Below are 17,325 nucleotides of genomic sequence, written 5' to 3' on the forward strand. Positions count from 1 at the left end.
TCGGACCGCACTTTTCGCCGTTTTTTTACCGTTTTAAAACGTTAATTTGTGCAGTCTGAAAGGTGCAGAGTGAATTTACCAGTTCTATTGAACTGGTATTTCTGAACGGTAATAAAGCAGGGTCCTACCTGTTTCAGACCCATTTTTTTTCATCCACAGTTTTCTATGGGTTAAAACGGGTTCAGTGTTGTGAAGGACCAAAATCTGCATTAAAATACCGTTTTAAGACATGCAAAGTGAGAGATTTGGTGAGAAATCTCCAGTTTTTTTAAAGCAACAATCATTTACACTGCAAAATCACACTAGTTTTGCAGTGTAAATGATTGCCGCTTTAAAAAAACTGGAGATTTCTTCCCAAATCTCTCACTTGCTGAATCTCTCATTCTATTAAATCTCACCCGCGGTGTGAAAGGGGTTTTAGCTAACAGACCCGTTTTTAGAAACGTTTTAAAATACCTGGTCAAAGCCAGTTTTGCGGTCTCAAAGCAGCATTAATTCACCAGGTTCGCTTCTCTGCCTTTTGGCTAAGATCAAGTGTAGTATCTGTTCTTATGATTTCGCCTGAAGAGGAGATCAACGCACCCTAGCCACCTGGGAGAGGCAGACTTGTTTGCTCTGCCCTCTCGAAGCCTTGCAGCACTCCCGAGCTGCCTAGGAGGGTCAGACTTTTCTGCTCTGCCCTCTGAAGCCTCCACCGCTCCGGAGCCGCCGCCGAGGGTCAGACTTTCTGCTCTGCCCTCCGAAGCTCTGCAACGCTCCCCAGCCTCCGTGGAGGGTTAGACTTGCTTTGCTCTGCCCTCTGAAGCCGTGCATCGCTCTCTAGCCTCCTTGGAGGGTTAGACTTGTGTTGCTCTGCCCTCTGAAGCGTCCCCTTCATCTCCTCCTCTCGTCGCCGGAGAAGACCCTTTGCCTCGACTTCAGCTGCCCCGAGAAGCCGGAAGGATGGCCACCGCCTCCACTTCGGCCCCCCTCGCTGGGAGGAAGCCCGGGAAGAAGGGTAAGTCACCGGCCGAATGTCCGACCAGATTGGCCGGCCCTAGCTCCACTGCCCCTTCTGTGACACCACCAACCGTGCCCGTCCAGGACCACTCCAAAGGCGTCCCAGCCCTGGAGCCCTGGATGAGGCAGACCGTGGTGATGAAGCTAAAGGAGGTAGATGGCCAGGTGCCGGACATGACGGTTGAGTACTTCGGCAAGAAGATGGTCCTGGAGCAAGGATTCTCTGCACCTGAAATGCTCAGCGTCCAGAGCTTCTTCAGAGGCATCTTCTATGCCACCTTTGCCTCCATCGCAATCTGCAAGAGGTATTGGGAAGCGGTGAAAGCGGCGAAGCCTGAGTCCCCTCTCTCTCGCTTTGTGGGCAACTGCCCTATCCAAAGAGAGGAGAGGCGGGTGACTGTTTCAATGCGAAGCCCACACACAAACATCAAGGACATCGTCACTTTTCTCAGCAGATCCTGCACCGTCATAAAGGACCCCACAAGGATCCTTTACGAGAATGGACTCTGGACTGGAAAGTGGTCGGTGATTGTCAGGCTGCACAAGGACACTTCGTGCCCAGATGGAGTCAAGCACCTCAGACCGTGCTTCTCCCTGGGGGGAACTGCAGGACTTATCCACTACGTGGACCAGCCACGCACTTGTCGTAAGTGTGATGGAAAGGACCACTTTGGGAAGGAATGCAAGGTCCTGGCTTGCAAGATTTGTCGACTGGCCGGCCATGAGACAAAGGACTGCCCCACGAAGAAGACCTGCAACCTGTGCGGCTCAGTGGATCATGTCTACAAGGACTGTCCAAGTAGAGCAAGATCCTACGCCGCAGCAGCATCGGGTGTGATCGTCCCTCCCAAGGTGCCACCCACACCGGTGCAGAGGAAGAAGGTCCCGCAAAAGCAAGGTGGTAAGAAACCTTCCCCCACCATTCCTAACCCTCCTCCCCTCCCTCCCTCTGTGACAGCTACTCCCATCCCAGCTGCTCGCACCACCCCCCCTCCCTCACCCTCCCGACCTGTGATCCAACCCACCCTTCCTCCCACCACCCCCTCTCGCCCCCTCCCTGTCCCTCTCCTCTCCGAGGAAGAGTTTCCACCACTTGCCCATGCAGGAAATGTACAGCCGAGAAGGAAGAGGAAGGAGTTAGACAGCCCAGCTGCTGACCCAGAATCTTCCAAGAAAGCGGCAGTCGAATCGGTCGAGCCAGACCAGGACTCCCTCACCCTCGAGGAGGAGATGGAGGCATATGCAGAGGTCTTCGAGGAGAGTGGGGTGCCTGAGCTCGACAGCCTCAACAACATCGACCAACTGCTCAACAACATCGAGACACCCCAGCAGGGAGATCCGGTGGCCGACCCAGAGGAAGCACCTCCCGATGGGAGTGGTAAAGTATACGTATCGCCACAGTAACCTTTTTCTCTTAACAAATGGTAGCTTTTAATCTTTTTACCATTAATGTAAGGAGCATTAAGGACAAGAACAGACGTCAAACTATTTTTTCCTTTCTTGACATTCAGAAATGTGATGTGTATATGTTGCAGGAATGCTCTCTCCCTTTCTCCAGGTCCTACAGGCACCTGGCCCGGCAGTGGTCCCATGGTCCTTCCTACTGGTCCGGTGGAGGTGAGTGTAAGTCTGCAGGGGTAGCCATTCTTATTAGGGGCAGCCTCTTCACGTTAGATTCTGTTCAGGAGTTTGTCTGCGGCAGATTGCTCGTCGTAGATGGGTCCTGGGCAGGTGAGCCTATCAGGCTAATCTGCGTGTATGCTTCACCCTTTAAGAATGAGCGTTTGGAATTATTCCAGACCCTGCGGACCCAGCTCGCCACCACCAGGGCTGTAGTGATGGCCGGGGACTTCAACTGCCCGATTGAAGGGGATGGTCGAAGCACCTGCAACTCTGCGAAGCTGGACATCACGTCCAACCTGCTCAGGAAAATGGTGGCCGAAGCATCACTGCGGGACGCTGTGGGCTCCATGGGGGCTGGCTCCGTGAATTTCACGTGGAGCCGCCCCGATGGCTCCGTGCGTTCCCGCATTGACTTTGTGTTCACATCCCGGGCAGTGCAGCAGGTTAGGCATTCTATGGTTCCCTGCTTCTTCTCTGACCACAGGGCCATTCACTTCCAAGGAATTCTGGGCCATGGTTTTCCATCTGGCCCAGGCTCCTGGAAGTTGAACTGTGCCTTACTGGAAAGGGAGGAAGTACTGGCTGAGCTTAAGGATGCCTACATCACATGGAAGAATGACAAATGTTACTTTGACTGTATGTCTGATTGGTGGGAATATGCCAAATCTAACATCCGCAGTTTCTTTCAGGCTAAAGGGCGTATCCAGGCATGCGACCGTAAGAGGAACCTCAGAAAACTGCAGCGTGAGCTCCAGTCCCTGGTGGACCTCCAGCGGTGCGGCTGGGACGTGAAGGACGACCTGGACGAGACCAAAAAGAGCCTGAAAAGGCACTTTGAGGAGGAGTCCAGACGCATCGTCTTCCGTTCCAAGGTGGAGAATCTGGAGAAGGGTGAGACGTGTTCTTCTTTCTTTTTCAGGAAACTCCACTCTGGCCATACGCCCCTGACAGAACTGCGTGATGAGAATGGCATCCCCAGACAGGGGAAGGAGGGCGTGATGAAGGTCGTTCGCGACTACTACAGCGACCTCTACTCCCCTAAGACTACAGACACAGATGAGGCGGATAAGTTCCTGTCAGGTATCACTAACTTTATTGATCCTGCAGGTAAATCAGCCATGGACGCTCCCCTGGCGTTGGAGGAGGTGCTCTCTGCCGCTAAATCCTTTAGGCAGGGCAGGACTCCGGGCAGTGATGGTCTCCCAGCAGAGCTCTATGTTGCGCTGTGGGATCTCATTGGCCCGGACCTGCTCGAGCTGTACGAGGAGATGGTGGTGGAGGGCAAAATGCCTCCTTCGCTGAGGGAAGGAATGATCACGATCTTGTATAAGCGTAAGGGGGAGAGATGTGACCTGAAAAACTGGCGTCCCATCTCTCTTCTGAACGTGGACTACAAAATCCTCGCCAAGGTACTGGCCAACCGGCTGAAGGCTGTCATTGGGCAGATCGTTCATCCAGACCAAACCTGCACCATTCCCGGCCGCAGAATCGCAGACAGCCTTGCCCTCCTCAGAGACACGGTCCATTACGTGAAAGACCGTAATGTGTGCACGGCCCTGATCAGTCTTGATCAGGAAAAGGCCTTTGACCGTGTCTCCCATGAGCTGATGGGCAAGGTACTGCGTAAATTTGGTCTTGGTGAGCTATTCTGTTCGTATGTTAACCTGATGTACCTTGACATTTACAGCTCGGTGTTGGTGAACGGCTGGAAGACTGACCCCTTCTCAGTTCTGTCTGGGGTCAGACAAGGCTGCCCTCTTTCACCTCTTCTTTTTGTTTGTGTTATAGAGCTCTTCGCTGTATCCATCAGGCAAAATCAAGAGATCAGAGGGATCACCGCACCGGGTCCAGACCACCCAGAGGCCAAGTGTTCGCTGTACATGGATGACGTCACTGTGTTCTGCGCAGACCAGAGATCGGTGACAGCACTCGTCCAGACCTGCGAAGACTTCGGCCGTGCTTCAGGAGCAAGGGTCAACCTTGGGAAGTCAGAGGCTATGCTCTTCGGAAAGTGGCACCTGTCGTCCTCCACTCCATTCCCATTCACGGTAAAACCAGACCTCATCAAGATCCTTGGTGTCTGGTTCGGGGGAGATGGGGCGGCCCTGAAGTGCTGGGATGAAAGACTTGCGACAATGCGTCAGAAACTCGGATTGTGGAGTCTCAGAGACCTTACCATCGAAGGGAAATCACTTGTGCTGCGGAATGAGATTCTTCCTGTTCTTCAGTACACTGCCCAGGCCTGGCCACCTCTGGCCACGATCTGCAAGGCCATCACACGGGCCGTTTTCCACTTCATCTGGGGCTCCAAAATGGACAGAGTCAAGCGGATTGTTATGTACAAAGATCCCCTCAAAGGTGGCAAAGGCATTCCAGACATTCCAACTATGCTGAGAGCCTTTTTTGCATGTAACTGTATCCACAGAACTTTGATTGACAATTGTGCCGGCTCTGCGGGGAACTCCATGTCCCGCTTCTTCCTCCTACCAATGTGGAGGACCCTTAAATGGGACAAGTGGGACAGCTCCATCCCTTACAACTGGACTACTCCATGGTTCTACCTGGATGTGTCCAAGTTTGTGAGGGAGCACCAACTGGTGGGATTGAAACCCGACTTGTGGAAACCTAAAAATGTCCACAAGCTCATCAGAGCCAAAGACGTCATGGAACCGATTTCAGGGCTCCCTTCAGCAACTGCCAAGTTCGTCTGGGAGTATGTGGCCTGCAAAAGGCTCACAAATAGACACAAAGACATGTCATGGATGGCCATTCAGGGCTGCTTGCCTCACCGGTCATTCATGCACTCCCGAAACTTGTGTAGGTATAGACATTGTCCCTGGTGCTTTGTGCATGAAGAAACCTCCATACACATCTTCTGGGACTGCACCTACGCACAGTTGTTGTTGGATGCCCTAGAGACTGAATTCAAGGACTCCGTGCCCAGGAACTGTCTTTCATACCTTTCGGTATTGTATGGACTATTCCCAGGCACCCACACATATGGGGTGACCCAGGAAGCCTGGCGCCTTATAAACTGTGTTAAGGACGCTTTGTGGTTTGCCAGAAATCGTCTCATATTGCGGAGGGAGAGAATGTCCGTTCAGGACTGCCGCAGGCTGGTTCACAGCCTGCTCAGAGACTATTCCATTCGGGATAGCCCTGAGGAGGAAGAGGACTAAACCCCTTTTCTTCTGGTCCTTTCCCCTTGTTTGGACTGTTTTATAAGACTTTGGGACCGTGGCCCCTTCCCCCTCACTTCACAATGTCTGTTGTTTTGTTGATGTATTTCTATTTATTGCCCTCCCCTTATATGTGTCTGTCTGGTCAATAAAGCTTCGGGCATGTGATTCCTCCTCCCTCACCCCCTACCCTCCACACCCATAGTCTTGTATACTGTTGTGTAAATGTTACCGATAGAATGCATAGTGCATAGTATAGTCTATAGTGTGAGTTTATCTTGTACTGTATTTTATAATATGTACTATACTGTTTGCATGTGTACTGTGTTTTGGCTGTGCTGCGACACGGTATATGTGTGATATTTGTTATCGTCTGTTTTTTGCATTCTTTATGTACAATAAAGACCTGCTTTTTCAATCAAAAATCTGTTCTTATCAGTGGGTATGGACTGGCCTCTGGCAGAGAATAGAGAAAGGCTGGACTGAGTAGCTGCTCTGATGGGCGGAGGGTGTGCGACCCCTCTTTTTTTGCCTGGGAGTGGTGAAAAGTCTGGCTGAGTACCTTCACCTCTGCCTTTGGTAGGAGGTGTTGTTTCCGTAAATCCACTGGTAAGAGGGGGGGAGAAACACTGGGCCTAGTAGTTTGACTTTCTTGACGGGGTTCGTAGCCCCCGAAGGATGAGACAGCGAAAAGCTCAGTCTAGTATCCATTCCCAAGGAGCGGAGAAAGGCTGGGACTGAGTAGATGGCTCCTGTTCCAGAGGTTCGTAGCCTCTGATGGGGAGACCTCGAAAGGCCCAGCTTAGTACCTTAACCTTGGGATCGGAGAAACACTGAGACTGAGTAGATTGCTCTTCCGAGGGGGTCGCAGCCCCTAAGGGAGTCAGTCAAAAAGCCCAGTGGAGTACCCATTCCCATGCCAGGGGCTGGAAAATGCCCTACGATGGGAACAGAGAAACCTTGGTCGGACGCTGATCGGTCGGTTGCTTGGAGTCCGAGGCTGCACTGTGCCCCCGAAGAAACTCGGGGGTGCCGAACATGCACGGGTGATCCCAAAATCACCATGCACTAGTAAGCACTGGCACTGCGCACTTTCCCTTCAGGCGACGCTTCACGTCCTTACTTCGTCCTTTTGGATGAGGTAGGACAATTTTTCACACCCCCACCCTGGCCTTCTGGCTAGGGTATCTTTATTATTTATTTCTCTTCCTTCTCTCACGTTTGTCACTTTTCACGTTCCTTGTTTTTTGTAGTTTTGTCACGTTTTTTGGGGTAGTGTGGTCGACCCTTTCGGGCCTTCCATTTCCCCAATGTGCCGAAGCTCTCGCCTTTTGGGGAGAGCTTCGTGCCCCTCGAGGACGACCCCGAGCCGCAAGGCGGAGGGAAGTCTACCGAGGGTCTCTCCAAACCTTCGGGTGCGGAGGACCCACCGTCCTAACCCTTCCGGGGGTTGAGGAATGAGGGTCTCTCTAAGCTTCGGCGAAGAGGACCCACCGTTCCCTATTTTCCCCTCATCGGCCTTATGGTTGAGAGGGGTTAGGGGAAAAACGGGGCCCTATCTCCTTCGGGAGATGGACCCACTTCGATCGCACGGCCCCCTTTGCACGTGTTTAGGCACAGCACTGGTGGTAGGGAGCACACCTCGGGCTCCTGAGTTTTTTCAAACTCATTAATTCACCAGGTTCCCATTATTTGCTATGATTGGGAGTTAGAAAACATTCTTGGCCAAATGTAACAGGGCATGACAATCAGAAAGTGAGAGATTTTGGGAGCGTTTTCCCATTTTTTTAAAGCGGCAATCATTTACATTACAAAATCAACCTGGTTTTTCAGTGTAAATAATTATTGCTTTTAAACAAAGTGTGAAAACTCTCACAAAATCTCTCACTTTCCGATTCTCACACACTATTACGTTTGTCCCTCTGTCTCTTTAGAAAAAGAAAAATCTGTGTATGAAATCTTTGACACACATTAATTGTACATTTTACAAATGTAAAAGTGCAACGGATTCTGCTGCGCTATATAAGAAACTGTAAAGAAATAAATACATGTACTAATTTTATATTCGAAAATCTTACATAAAATATGATTTAAAAAAAAGACTTCAGATTAATAGTTTATTTACTTTAAATGTACAATATAATCAAAGTTTTGACATTTAAATTGCTCAAACTGCTACCTTTTTGCTGTAGTACCTAGGTGCAAACACTAGGGGAGCAAATGATTGCAAAATTAACGCATGTGGCCATTAGCAATTTTATCGTTTTATAATGAGTATAAATTGTTCTGCACATTTCTCTTACATTAGTGCTACATTGTAGCAATACTGTATTCATTTACTATAATGTGAAGAATAAACTCTTCTTTGAATCATAGTCGTTTTTCATTTGGTTGGCTTTTCTTTTTCTTCTTGCAGTTCATTTCGCACAAATGCTTCATTTAAGATTACTTTTCTTGGCTTCAGGAGCAGGTGCACTGGGATTTCCTATCCAAAACAATCACTCAGGATTCATTTGTATTCTGCTCGGACGATTTGTAGCTTGCTAGACTTAAACATAGCGCGGTCCCTGGAATTGGAAATGGATAATATAGCAGTACTACCATTCTTAAAGGAAAATGTTCCTGATGCCTGTGGCTTATGGGTATTTTACAATATTTATTTATTTATTTACAGTTTCTTATATAGCGCAGCATATTCCGTTGCGCTTTACAATTGGAAAATAACAGTTATTAAACAAACTGGGTAGATACAAACCGACATAGAGGTAGGAGGGCCCTGCTCCCAAGCTTACAATCTATAGGGATAATAGGAGGGATACATAAGGATAGAATTACATATAGATATGAATTTTACTGATGAGCAAACTGGCCTCCTTCGCAGAAGACACACACTAAGACAAGTACACTAAGGGGGTTATTCCGGTTCACTCCTTCTGGCAAATTCCTTCTGAAATGGACAAAACCATGTGCACTGCAGGTGGGGCAGATATAACATGTGCAGATATAATTAGATTTGGGTGGGGTTTTACTTCAAAGTGAGATCTATATTGCAGTGTAAAAATAAAGCAGTCAGTATTTACCCTGCACAGAAACAAAGTAACTCACCCAAATCTCATTCTCTCTGCACAATTTACATCTGCCCCCCTGCAGTGCACATGTTTTTTTTCCATCTAAGAAGGTATTTGCCAGAAGGAGTGAACTAGAATAACCTCCTAAGGGTGGTCCGCAATTGACAAAAATTAAAATAAACGCAAATGACAAAAATTACTTATATCCAGACATAAGCAAAACTGAAGCAGATTTATTAAACTCGGTGAAGTGATAAAGTGGCTGGTACTTTATCACCTGTCAATCAGCCCCTAACTATCAAGTTACACATTGGGTTTGAAAAGTGACAATTGGGAGCTGATTGGCCAATGAACCAGCCACATTATCACTTCACGAGGCTTAATATGTCTGTCCTTCAGCGTGCTTTCTGGTTGGCAGAAACGGAATATGCATTTGGCTTATGCTAGGCACTTAACACAATCACTTAATGGCGAGATGTACTAAGCCTTAAAAAGTGATAAAATGGAGAGTGATAAACCTCCAACCAATCAACTGCCACCTGTCATTTTTCAAACACAGCCTTTGGCATGGCAGTTATGAGCTGATTGGCTGGCTGTTTATCACTTTCAATTTGATCACTTTTCAAGCTTAGTACATCTGGCCCTATGTCTCTATTGCTCTCTTGGTGTAAGTCATTTATAAGATGGGGCAATTAAATAACGAGACTGAAACTATAATTTACTTTTACATTTTAACTCTATTCCACTTTTATGCACTCCTCTTATGCACCAAAACACTGCTGCATTCTTATTTTCCATTGATCAAAGCTGTGGAGTAGCTGTCTCAATAGTTCCAATGTTTTTCTCTTTAAAAATGTTATTATTATTGTTGCTAAGTCCAATGGTTGCCCTTCTAGAACTGACTCAAATAGCATCTTCAATTGGGGTACGAGGATCTTACTAAATTTTTTATAATATATGGCCAAGAAGCCGTCCGGTCCGGGTGCCGAGGCATTTTTTTAACGTTTTAATGGTTAGTTTAATTTCTTCCTGCATGATAGGGACTTCTAATGTGGCCGCCTGAGATTCAGTCAGGGTTGGTAACTTACCTAGTGTTATAAGCCTCTCAAACCGGATACCAAATTCCTCTTTATTTATTACATTCGGTAGGTTATAAAGTTTATAGTAAAAATCCCTAAAGCACTGGGCAATGGCTCGAGGATCTTGAACAAGGTTGTTTTTGATGTCCCTTATTGCAAAAACGCGGTCTCTTTGCCTGCGTTTCCGAATTCGGTGAGCCAAAAGAGAGTCAGCTTTATCCCCTTTTGAATAGTATTTGTATTGTAGTGTATTGAGTGTAGTTGGTATAATTGATTTTTTAATATTAATAACTGACTTAGTAGCCTGCGATTAGATAACCTGTTTTTTTGGTGTCTAGTTGTCAATTCACAAATTTGTTGTTCTAGCTCCGTAGTTAGTTTTTCATCTTTTATTTTTAGCATTTTAGTTATTTTCATTATCTGGCCCCTGATCACCGCCTTATGCGCTTCCCAGATTATTGTAGGTGACATATCTATTGTATTATTAATTTCGAAAAATTCTACTAAGGATTTTTCTATGTCCTTTCTGTGTGCTTGTTTCGCGAGTATTGTCGAGTTAAGTCTCCATTTAAACCCCATTGTCTCCACACCGCCTAACTGAATGGATAATGAGACCGCCATGTGGTCGGACCATACCACGGGGGTGACCCATGCTTTCAGGAGGTCTCCCGCCAGTTTTCTATCTACCAAAAAAAGATCTAATCTGGAGTATACCTTATGAGGAATTGAGTAATGAGTGTAGGTAGATTCATTAGGATATAAAACCCTAAAGGCATCATACAGACCGTTAGATGTAACCTTTTCCTTCAGTCTTTTTGATTCCTGAATAACTGAATAACTAGGCAGGTGTTTTGCTTTTCTATCCCACTTTAGGTCCATAATTGCATTAAAGTCCCCCCGATAATTGTTTTAAACTGTTTAAGGAAATCAACGTAGAAACTCTTTTGTTCCGCATTGGGAACATAAACTGAGGCTACTGTTATTAAGCTCTTCATAATTGAGAGAACTAAGATGTTAAACCGGCCCCTAGGGTCTGAATAAGATTGTTCTACTTTATAAGGTAAAGATTTATGTAGCAGTATAGCTGTACCTTTTTTTTTTTCTTTTCAAAAGTAGCATAGTATCCCTCTGGAAACAATTGTGACGTCAGTGATTGGTGTTCTTTTTTAAAATGTGTTTCCTGAAGTAAAAGAATCTTTATTTTTTGTTTTTTAAAGAACTGTATCGCCATTGCCCTTTTACGTGGAGAGTTAAGGCCATTAACGTTCAATGACATTATATTCAGAGTCATGGCGGGTACCAGCAAAAAGTTCTTATCAGAAGCTGGTAACTTTTATGTTCATCCTTAGCCTGAATCCACCCTGGGGAAGGAAGGGGATCTTTGGGGGAGGGATTAGAAGCCCATACAATACAACCAAGAAACATGACAACATAAGACGACATAAAACACTCAACATGTGATGCGTCTCGGCGCATCCTCCTGTCCGTTTAGATTTATCTTAAACGGGAGCCCAAGCCTTACTTGCGGGGTTCTCTATCCCAGGCAAAATTTGCCTTACGGTTTGGGGGGTCGTGGGGGGGAGGGTCAGGCAGAAGTGTGGATGTCAGTATCTATTCTACTTGTCCCATTTATTAAATTCCCAAATTATGCTTATTATTTGATCAGGTTTAAGGCTGGAGGGATGGGGGAGGTGAAAGAGGGGGGAGGCGAAAAAAAAAAAAATAATAGTAATACCTAAGCCGGACCGAGATCCCACCTCATGCGGCAATTACCGACCGATATAATTGTTAAACTCAGATCTTAAATTATTCGCAAAAATTATGGCAAATCGACTATCGAGAGTAATTAATTCACTAATACACCCAGACCAAGTGGGGTTTATCCCAAATAGACAGGCCTTTGAGAATATTAGGAGAGTAATTGACACGATCGCGTTTATTAACGAGTCAAAAATTCTGTCCCTTATTATGAGTTTAGATGCGGAAAAAGCCTTTGACAGGGTCTCCTGGCCATATATGAATAACCTTCTCCCGAAATTTGGAATTAAGGGAATGTTTCTGGTCGGGATTCAGTCCTTTGTTAATGGCGATTAAATATGACCAAAGAAACAATAAGTGAAAAGCGCAGGTTACGTATTGTCCGTAACCAGCGTACCCTTTATACCTAGCTACGTGCGAACAAAGCGTAGCGCAGCGTAGCGTACCTTTATTGTGTATTGTACACCAAAAAAACAATACCTTAATAAGAGATCCTTTCGCAGTACTCTGACTCTAATCTGCGAATATACCTTTAAGGACAGTGTCCGTAATATACCTTATCGCTATATGCGAATAAACAGACACAACCACAGTATAGAAGTAAGGAGATAGGAACTCCGTAAAAAGATGTATTTAAGTCCCTAACGGACAAAAGGGGGTTACAGGAATACAGGTATAACAAGTGATACAATAGACTAACAATGAGTATACTAAAAAGGCTCTACTAGGGGAAGAAAAACAGATACAGGATACAATCAGCCCTCAATATAATAAAAGAAAGTACAGTGAATGCAACCGTTTACCGTCTCATCAAATATGCGCAGCGCAGTCCGGTCGGAGCTCGCTATCGTTCAGGGTTGAACTATAGCCCGGTCGAAGGTCAGGGAAAAAATTGAAGATCTATGCCAGGAGAGGTCAACCTCTAAGGGATTGATCTCAATAACGTATCAACTTCTGTTATATTATGGGAAGCAAAGCCGAGAACCACATTAACTATCTTGGGAGTCAGATCTGGGGAAACAACTAGATCCAGAGACCTGGGCCAAAATGAGAAAAAACCTGATATCAGTCTCACAATCCATTAGATTCAGGGAAAACTCTTTTAAAATATACTCCCGGTGGTATCTGACCCCAAACAGATTAAAACGTATATATCCAGGGACAACAGATTGCTGCTGGCGGAAGTGTGGACACAGCGGCGATTTAATACATATTTTTTGGGAATGCCCCCGAATCTGGGAAACCTGGAGATTTGCCTCAGATTTGATCTATCAGGTAGTAGGAATTAGACTCCCAAAGGCACCCGAGTTCATGTTGCTCTCCGTAAATATCCCAGGGGTGAGATACCCCGTACAAAAGTTTATATGGCATGTGTTGAGTGCGGTAAAAATAAAAATAGCAGATGATATGGCACCTTTACCATATGAAAGCAGAAACTTTCAAAAAAACATGGTCCCCATGGTTAATATATCACAACATGCCACCTGATTAAAATATATTAAGGTGAAAGATCATCCTGAGACAATAAGACAGGGAAGTAACAGCATGGGCCAACGATAAATAAGACGGGGAACTCATAGCCCTAACCATGCCTATCCTAATACAAACCGAAGAACGAACCCGAAAACCCCCCTCCCCCTCCTGCCCCCCCTAACCCCCCCCCCCCTCATAGCTAGAACATAGAAGGTACATATGCTAATTTGGTACTAGGCTGTGGAGGGATCCTTTGTTGGTATATGTTTGTCATGTTTCTTTTCTTTTCTCGTTTGACTCTTTGCGTATTTTTTTTTTTGAAGACGAAGATGTGATGTACAGGGGGTGCGGGAACGACCAAGGAATGCGAGGAAAAGTGATTAAATGACCAACGGCTATAAAGTACATAGAATATAAGAATTAAGGGCATACATACATGTCAGGGCAATAGGCACAAACATCACAAGCCATTCACTAATGCTGGCGGCCATTTTCACATCATCATTCCTGCTTTATATACACCTTACCCAAACTGACCTCACTGCTAGTGCCTAACCCTAACCTTTTTACCCCACAGCCTAAACCTAATCCTCCTACCTGTAGCCAACCTTTTCCCACTTTTCTAAGTGCTTAACCCTCCCTCCCGGACCCAACTGTTCCCCCCCAACCTAACCCTAAATCTTCAGCTAGGGCCTAAACCTAACCCTCCCCCCTGGCCTAATGGTAAACAGCCCTGCATACTTACAATCACAATAATGTCAGTTGGGATTCCAGCATCTGCATTCTAATCAATGATGGGATTCCGGCACAGGTGGTCTCGCTGCGAGGTGGGATGCCAACATCGATATTCTGACTGCTGGTATCACATCTGCCAGGAGCTTTACCACATCCTTCCTGGAGACAAGAATCTTTTCAGCTTTTAAGCTAATACAATAAAAAAAACCACACTGAATGGCCAGATGGAACCCCAGGGGCACCAGTCGCAAAATGAATTAAGATCCGGAGAGCCGTGTTTGTTACTAGCCTGGCAGCCAATCAAGAGTGCTCTCTGATCTGTGATTGGCTTAGTTGTATAAGAGGCCTCTTTTAACTGGCCTCTCCTCTATTACATCACCAGGCTCACTGGAGCTTTACTAATTTTTTTCTGGACCTCTGTGGTGGTCCATCCATCTTTTCTTTGTCACCTGAACCTTCCTACTGCTTATGGGCCAGATTCTCTAAGCTTCAAAAGTGATAAAATCCAGAGTGATAAACAGCCAGCCAATCAGCTCCTGCCTGCCATGTCACAGACTGTGTTTGAAAAATGTCAGGCATGAGCTGATCCGCTGTCCGTTTATCACTCTCTATTTTATCACTTTTGAAGCTTAGAGAATCTGGCCCTAGGTCAGGCCAAGAAAGAATGAAGGCATTAGGTAAGGATTTATTATTGCAAAAACAAACTATTACTTATGGAGGACATTGCAATTGTATGGAGGAATGGGATAATTATTTATTTATGAAGAAACGGGAAATATTTATTAACGAAGGAGCAATGGAATTACTTATTTATGTAGGAACAGAGACATTTTTTTTTCAAGTGCAACTGGTACCCTTGGCCTGTTACTGCATGCTGGTTCTTGTACTGTTACAAGAGCTTGAACTGAATTTTTGCAGCATTACTTTGGACCCGAAAAATGCTATTCAAAATTTTAGTACATAATATAAAAGTTTATAAAATATATTAAGTATGATATTTCCAGATCACGATACACATAGCAGATTGCATCACTTCGGCATTATCACTGCAATTTCTTGACCAAGCTCACTTTCATTTGTCTGGCTATGTTAACAAGCAGAATTTTTCATTACTGGGTGGAAAACCATTCACATCAGCTTCATGAAGGTCCTCTACCCAGCCAATGGAGCCATCTCAAATTTAAAGTCTGCAAACATTGACTACCTATCATAAACATCTTATTCTAAACTAGCATTTTGAATAACCCTTAGCACACCTTTTGTTTTGCCTCACCCTTTGTAGATTGTCATGGATGAGAATTTATGTTTCTTTATATCATTTTATGTAATACCCTGTAGTTTTCATTTATGAACATTGATATGCAATTTATATAGTTTCCAAACTACACATAAAACAGTTAAGTCAATATTTCTCTAATTATTTATTTAATTTTATATTTTTCTTCTTCCATAGAGACATATGCTATATGCATAGGCAAATACATATTGTAGCTGAGGGATGGGGCTTTCCAACGAGCCCAGCCCTGTGTCTCTAGCCCCCTGGGAAGCGGAGATACTGCCAGGCAAAGCTGGAACGTTTTCCCTATAGGATAACATTGGACCCGCTAATTCCCACCCCCACCGAGTTCAACGGCTGCCAGTTCCCTCTTCGGCATCACTGAAGCTCGAGGTTGATCTCAGTCGAACCCAAATCGCTGGGCCTTCAATCTGATACCAGGCTGGATCCATATGGGTTAATTGGTTCCAGGGATATTGAGGTTAAACCATTTTTTTTTCATTTCTTAAATGTAATTTCATGACTGTTTATGTTCTTTGAGGGAAGATTTTTCTGGAACCAAACAGCCCAGTTTCACGGGACCAAAATCATTCGTCATTCGTCAAAATCAATCATTCTCATGTAAATGGGTAAGTTGGTTCCGGAGATATAGCTGGTTGGTTAAAGGGGGGTAGGGAGAGGGGAGTGGTTGTCTCCCCCTCACACCAGAAAATGCAAGTGTATAAGGGATCAGCCTGGGAATGTTCCTGCATGATCCTGGGACCATATTCCGGGTAAATCCCTGCATTTTCTGTTGTGAAAGGGGTATTATTTCAAACAGCCGTGACCTGCAGTGCTCTGAATACAGCCGGGCAGCCCCCTGCTCTCTGCCCAGCTGTAACCCCTGCAGCTTCCGCTCCAATTCTTCTCCTCGCTTTCACCTCAGCCCACCCCCCCCCCTTTAATCATGTGGTGCCGGCACCCGGCGTGCTTCCCCGACATCACGCACAACAACAGCGCTCACAATATTTCAAATGTCCACTCGGCTAGAGGGGACACCAGGAGGGGAGTGGGAATGTGCTCTGCGCTGCGCTCTGCTCCTCTCCCCATAGAAGCAGCTGCACCGCTCTCCATCTCTCCCTGCAGCAGCAGCGAAGGCTCATATAAAAATTTACAGTAAGTGGCACTTTTGGGGGCATTGCTTAAGGGACGCTACAAGTGGCAGTATGTGGGGGCATTACGCATAATGTGTGGCTTAATGTGTAAGGGGCATTATGGTGTGCAGCATCATGTGTAAGGGGCATTTTGTGTGCAGCATCATGTGTAAGGGGCATTATGTGTGCAGCATCATGTGTAAGGGACATTATGTGTGCAGCATCATGTGTAATGGGTACTATGGTGCGCGGCATCATGTGTAATGGGTACTATGGTGTGCGGCATCATGTGTAATGGGTACTATGGTGTGCAGTATCATGTGTAATGGGTACTATGGTGCCATCAAGCAAGAACCCCCTAGCAATGAGCACGTAGGTAAGCAGCACTTATGTGGCAAATATGTAATGGGCATTACGGTTTGTTATATAGTATGTAATGGGCATCATGATGTGTGGCACAATGTGTAATGGGCATTATGGTGTGTGGCCTTATGTGTAATTGGCATTACGACGTGTGGCTTTATGTGTAATGGGTATTACGGAGTTTGCTAAAATGTGCAATGGGCATTACTGTGTATGGTCTAAAGTGTAATACCACACCCCTTTTTGTGATGCCACGCCTCCTTGAGAAGGTCTGGTGCGCAATGTCCATTCCAGTTCATCCCATAGGTGCTCAACGGTGTTGAGGTCAGAGCTCTGTATGAGCCAGTCAAGTTCTTCCACACGGGTGCCGGACGCGGTCCCGACAGTCATTTTCCCCACGTCGGGATCCTGACTGTCAAAATGCCGACAGCCTGGTGCCCGACGGTCTCCCGCTATTTTCCATTCGTGGGGGTCCACTACCCCCATAGAGGGAGAATAGAATAGGTGGCTCGCGTAGCGAGCCACCGTGCCTGCAGCGAGCCTGCAAGGGGCTTTATTTTGCGCTGGCCACGCTGTCTGAGTCCGGGCAGTCGGGATCCCGACGTCGGGCTAATGACTGTCGGGATCCCGACTGTCGGA

The 17,325-nt window shown here is 46.1% G+C and overlaps 2 protein-coding genes and 1 non-coding gene across 3 annotated transcripts in view; all 3 read left to right on the forward strand.

Annotated features, from left to right (window-relative positions):
* The first annotated feature begins 504 nt into the window (after nucleotides 1–504).
* Nucleotides 505–700, forward strand: LOC146066097 (U2 spliceosomal RNA). The gene has a single exon (XR_014472827.1). It is a non-coding gene; the product is annotated as a U2 spliceosomal RNA (small nuclear RNA).
* Nucleotides 701–1,123: 423 nt separating this feature from the next.
* LOC146063004 (uncharacterized) lies at nucleotides 1,124–2,403 on the forward strand. Its single transcript, XM_083175009.1, has one exon. The coding sequence runs from the start codon at nucleotides 1,138–1,140 to the stop codon at nucleotides 2,401–2,403; it is 1,266 nt and encodes a 421-aa protein (XP_083031135.1). The 5' UTR covers nucleotides 1,124–1,137.
* A 527-nt stretch (nucleotides 2,404–2,930) lies between these two features.
* LOC146063005 (uncharacterized) overlaps nucleotides 2,931–17,325 on the forward strand; it is a 51,759-nt gene continuing 37,364 nt past the window's right edge. Inside the window, exons 1-2 of the mRNA XM_083175010.1 lie at nucleotides 2,931–3,702; nucleotides 4,411–5,219. Coding sequence (XP_083031136.1) covers nucleotides 2,931–3,702; nucleotides 4,411–5,219 — 1,581 coding nt within the window. The remainder of the gene's footprint in view (nucleotides 3,703–4,410; nucleotides 5,220–17,325) is intronic.

Source organism: Crinia signifera, chromosome 3, assembly GCF_055691185.1.
Source record: "Crinia signifera chromosome 3, ASM5569118v1, whole genome shotgun sequence".
Lineage (NCBI taxonomy): Eukaryota > Metazoa > Chordata > Amphibia > Anura > Myobatrachidae > Crinia > Crinia signifera.

Excerpts from the sequence above, each read along its gene's own strand:
- LOC146063004 (XM_083175009.1), top strand. The coding sequence starts at position 1,138 with ATGAAGCTAAAGGAGGTAGATGGCCAGGTGCCGGACATGACGGTTGAG.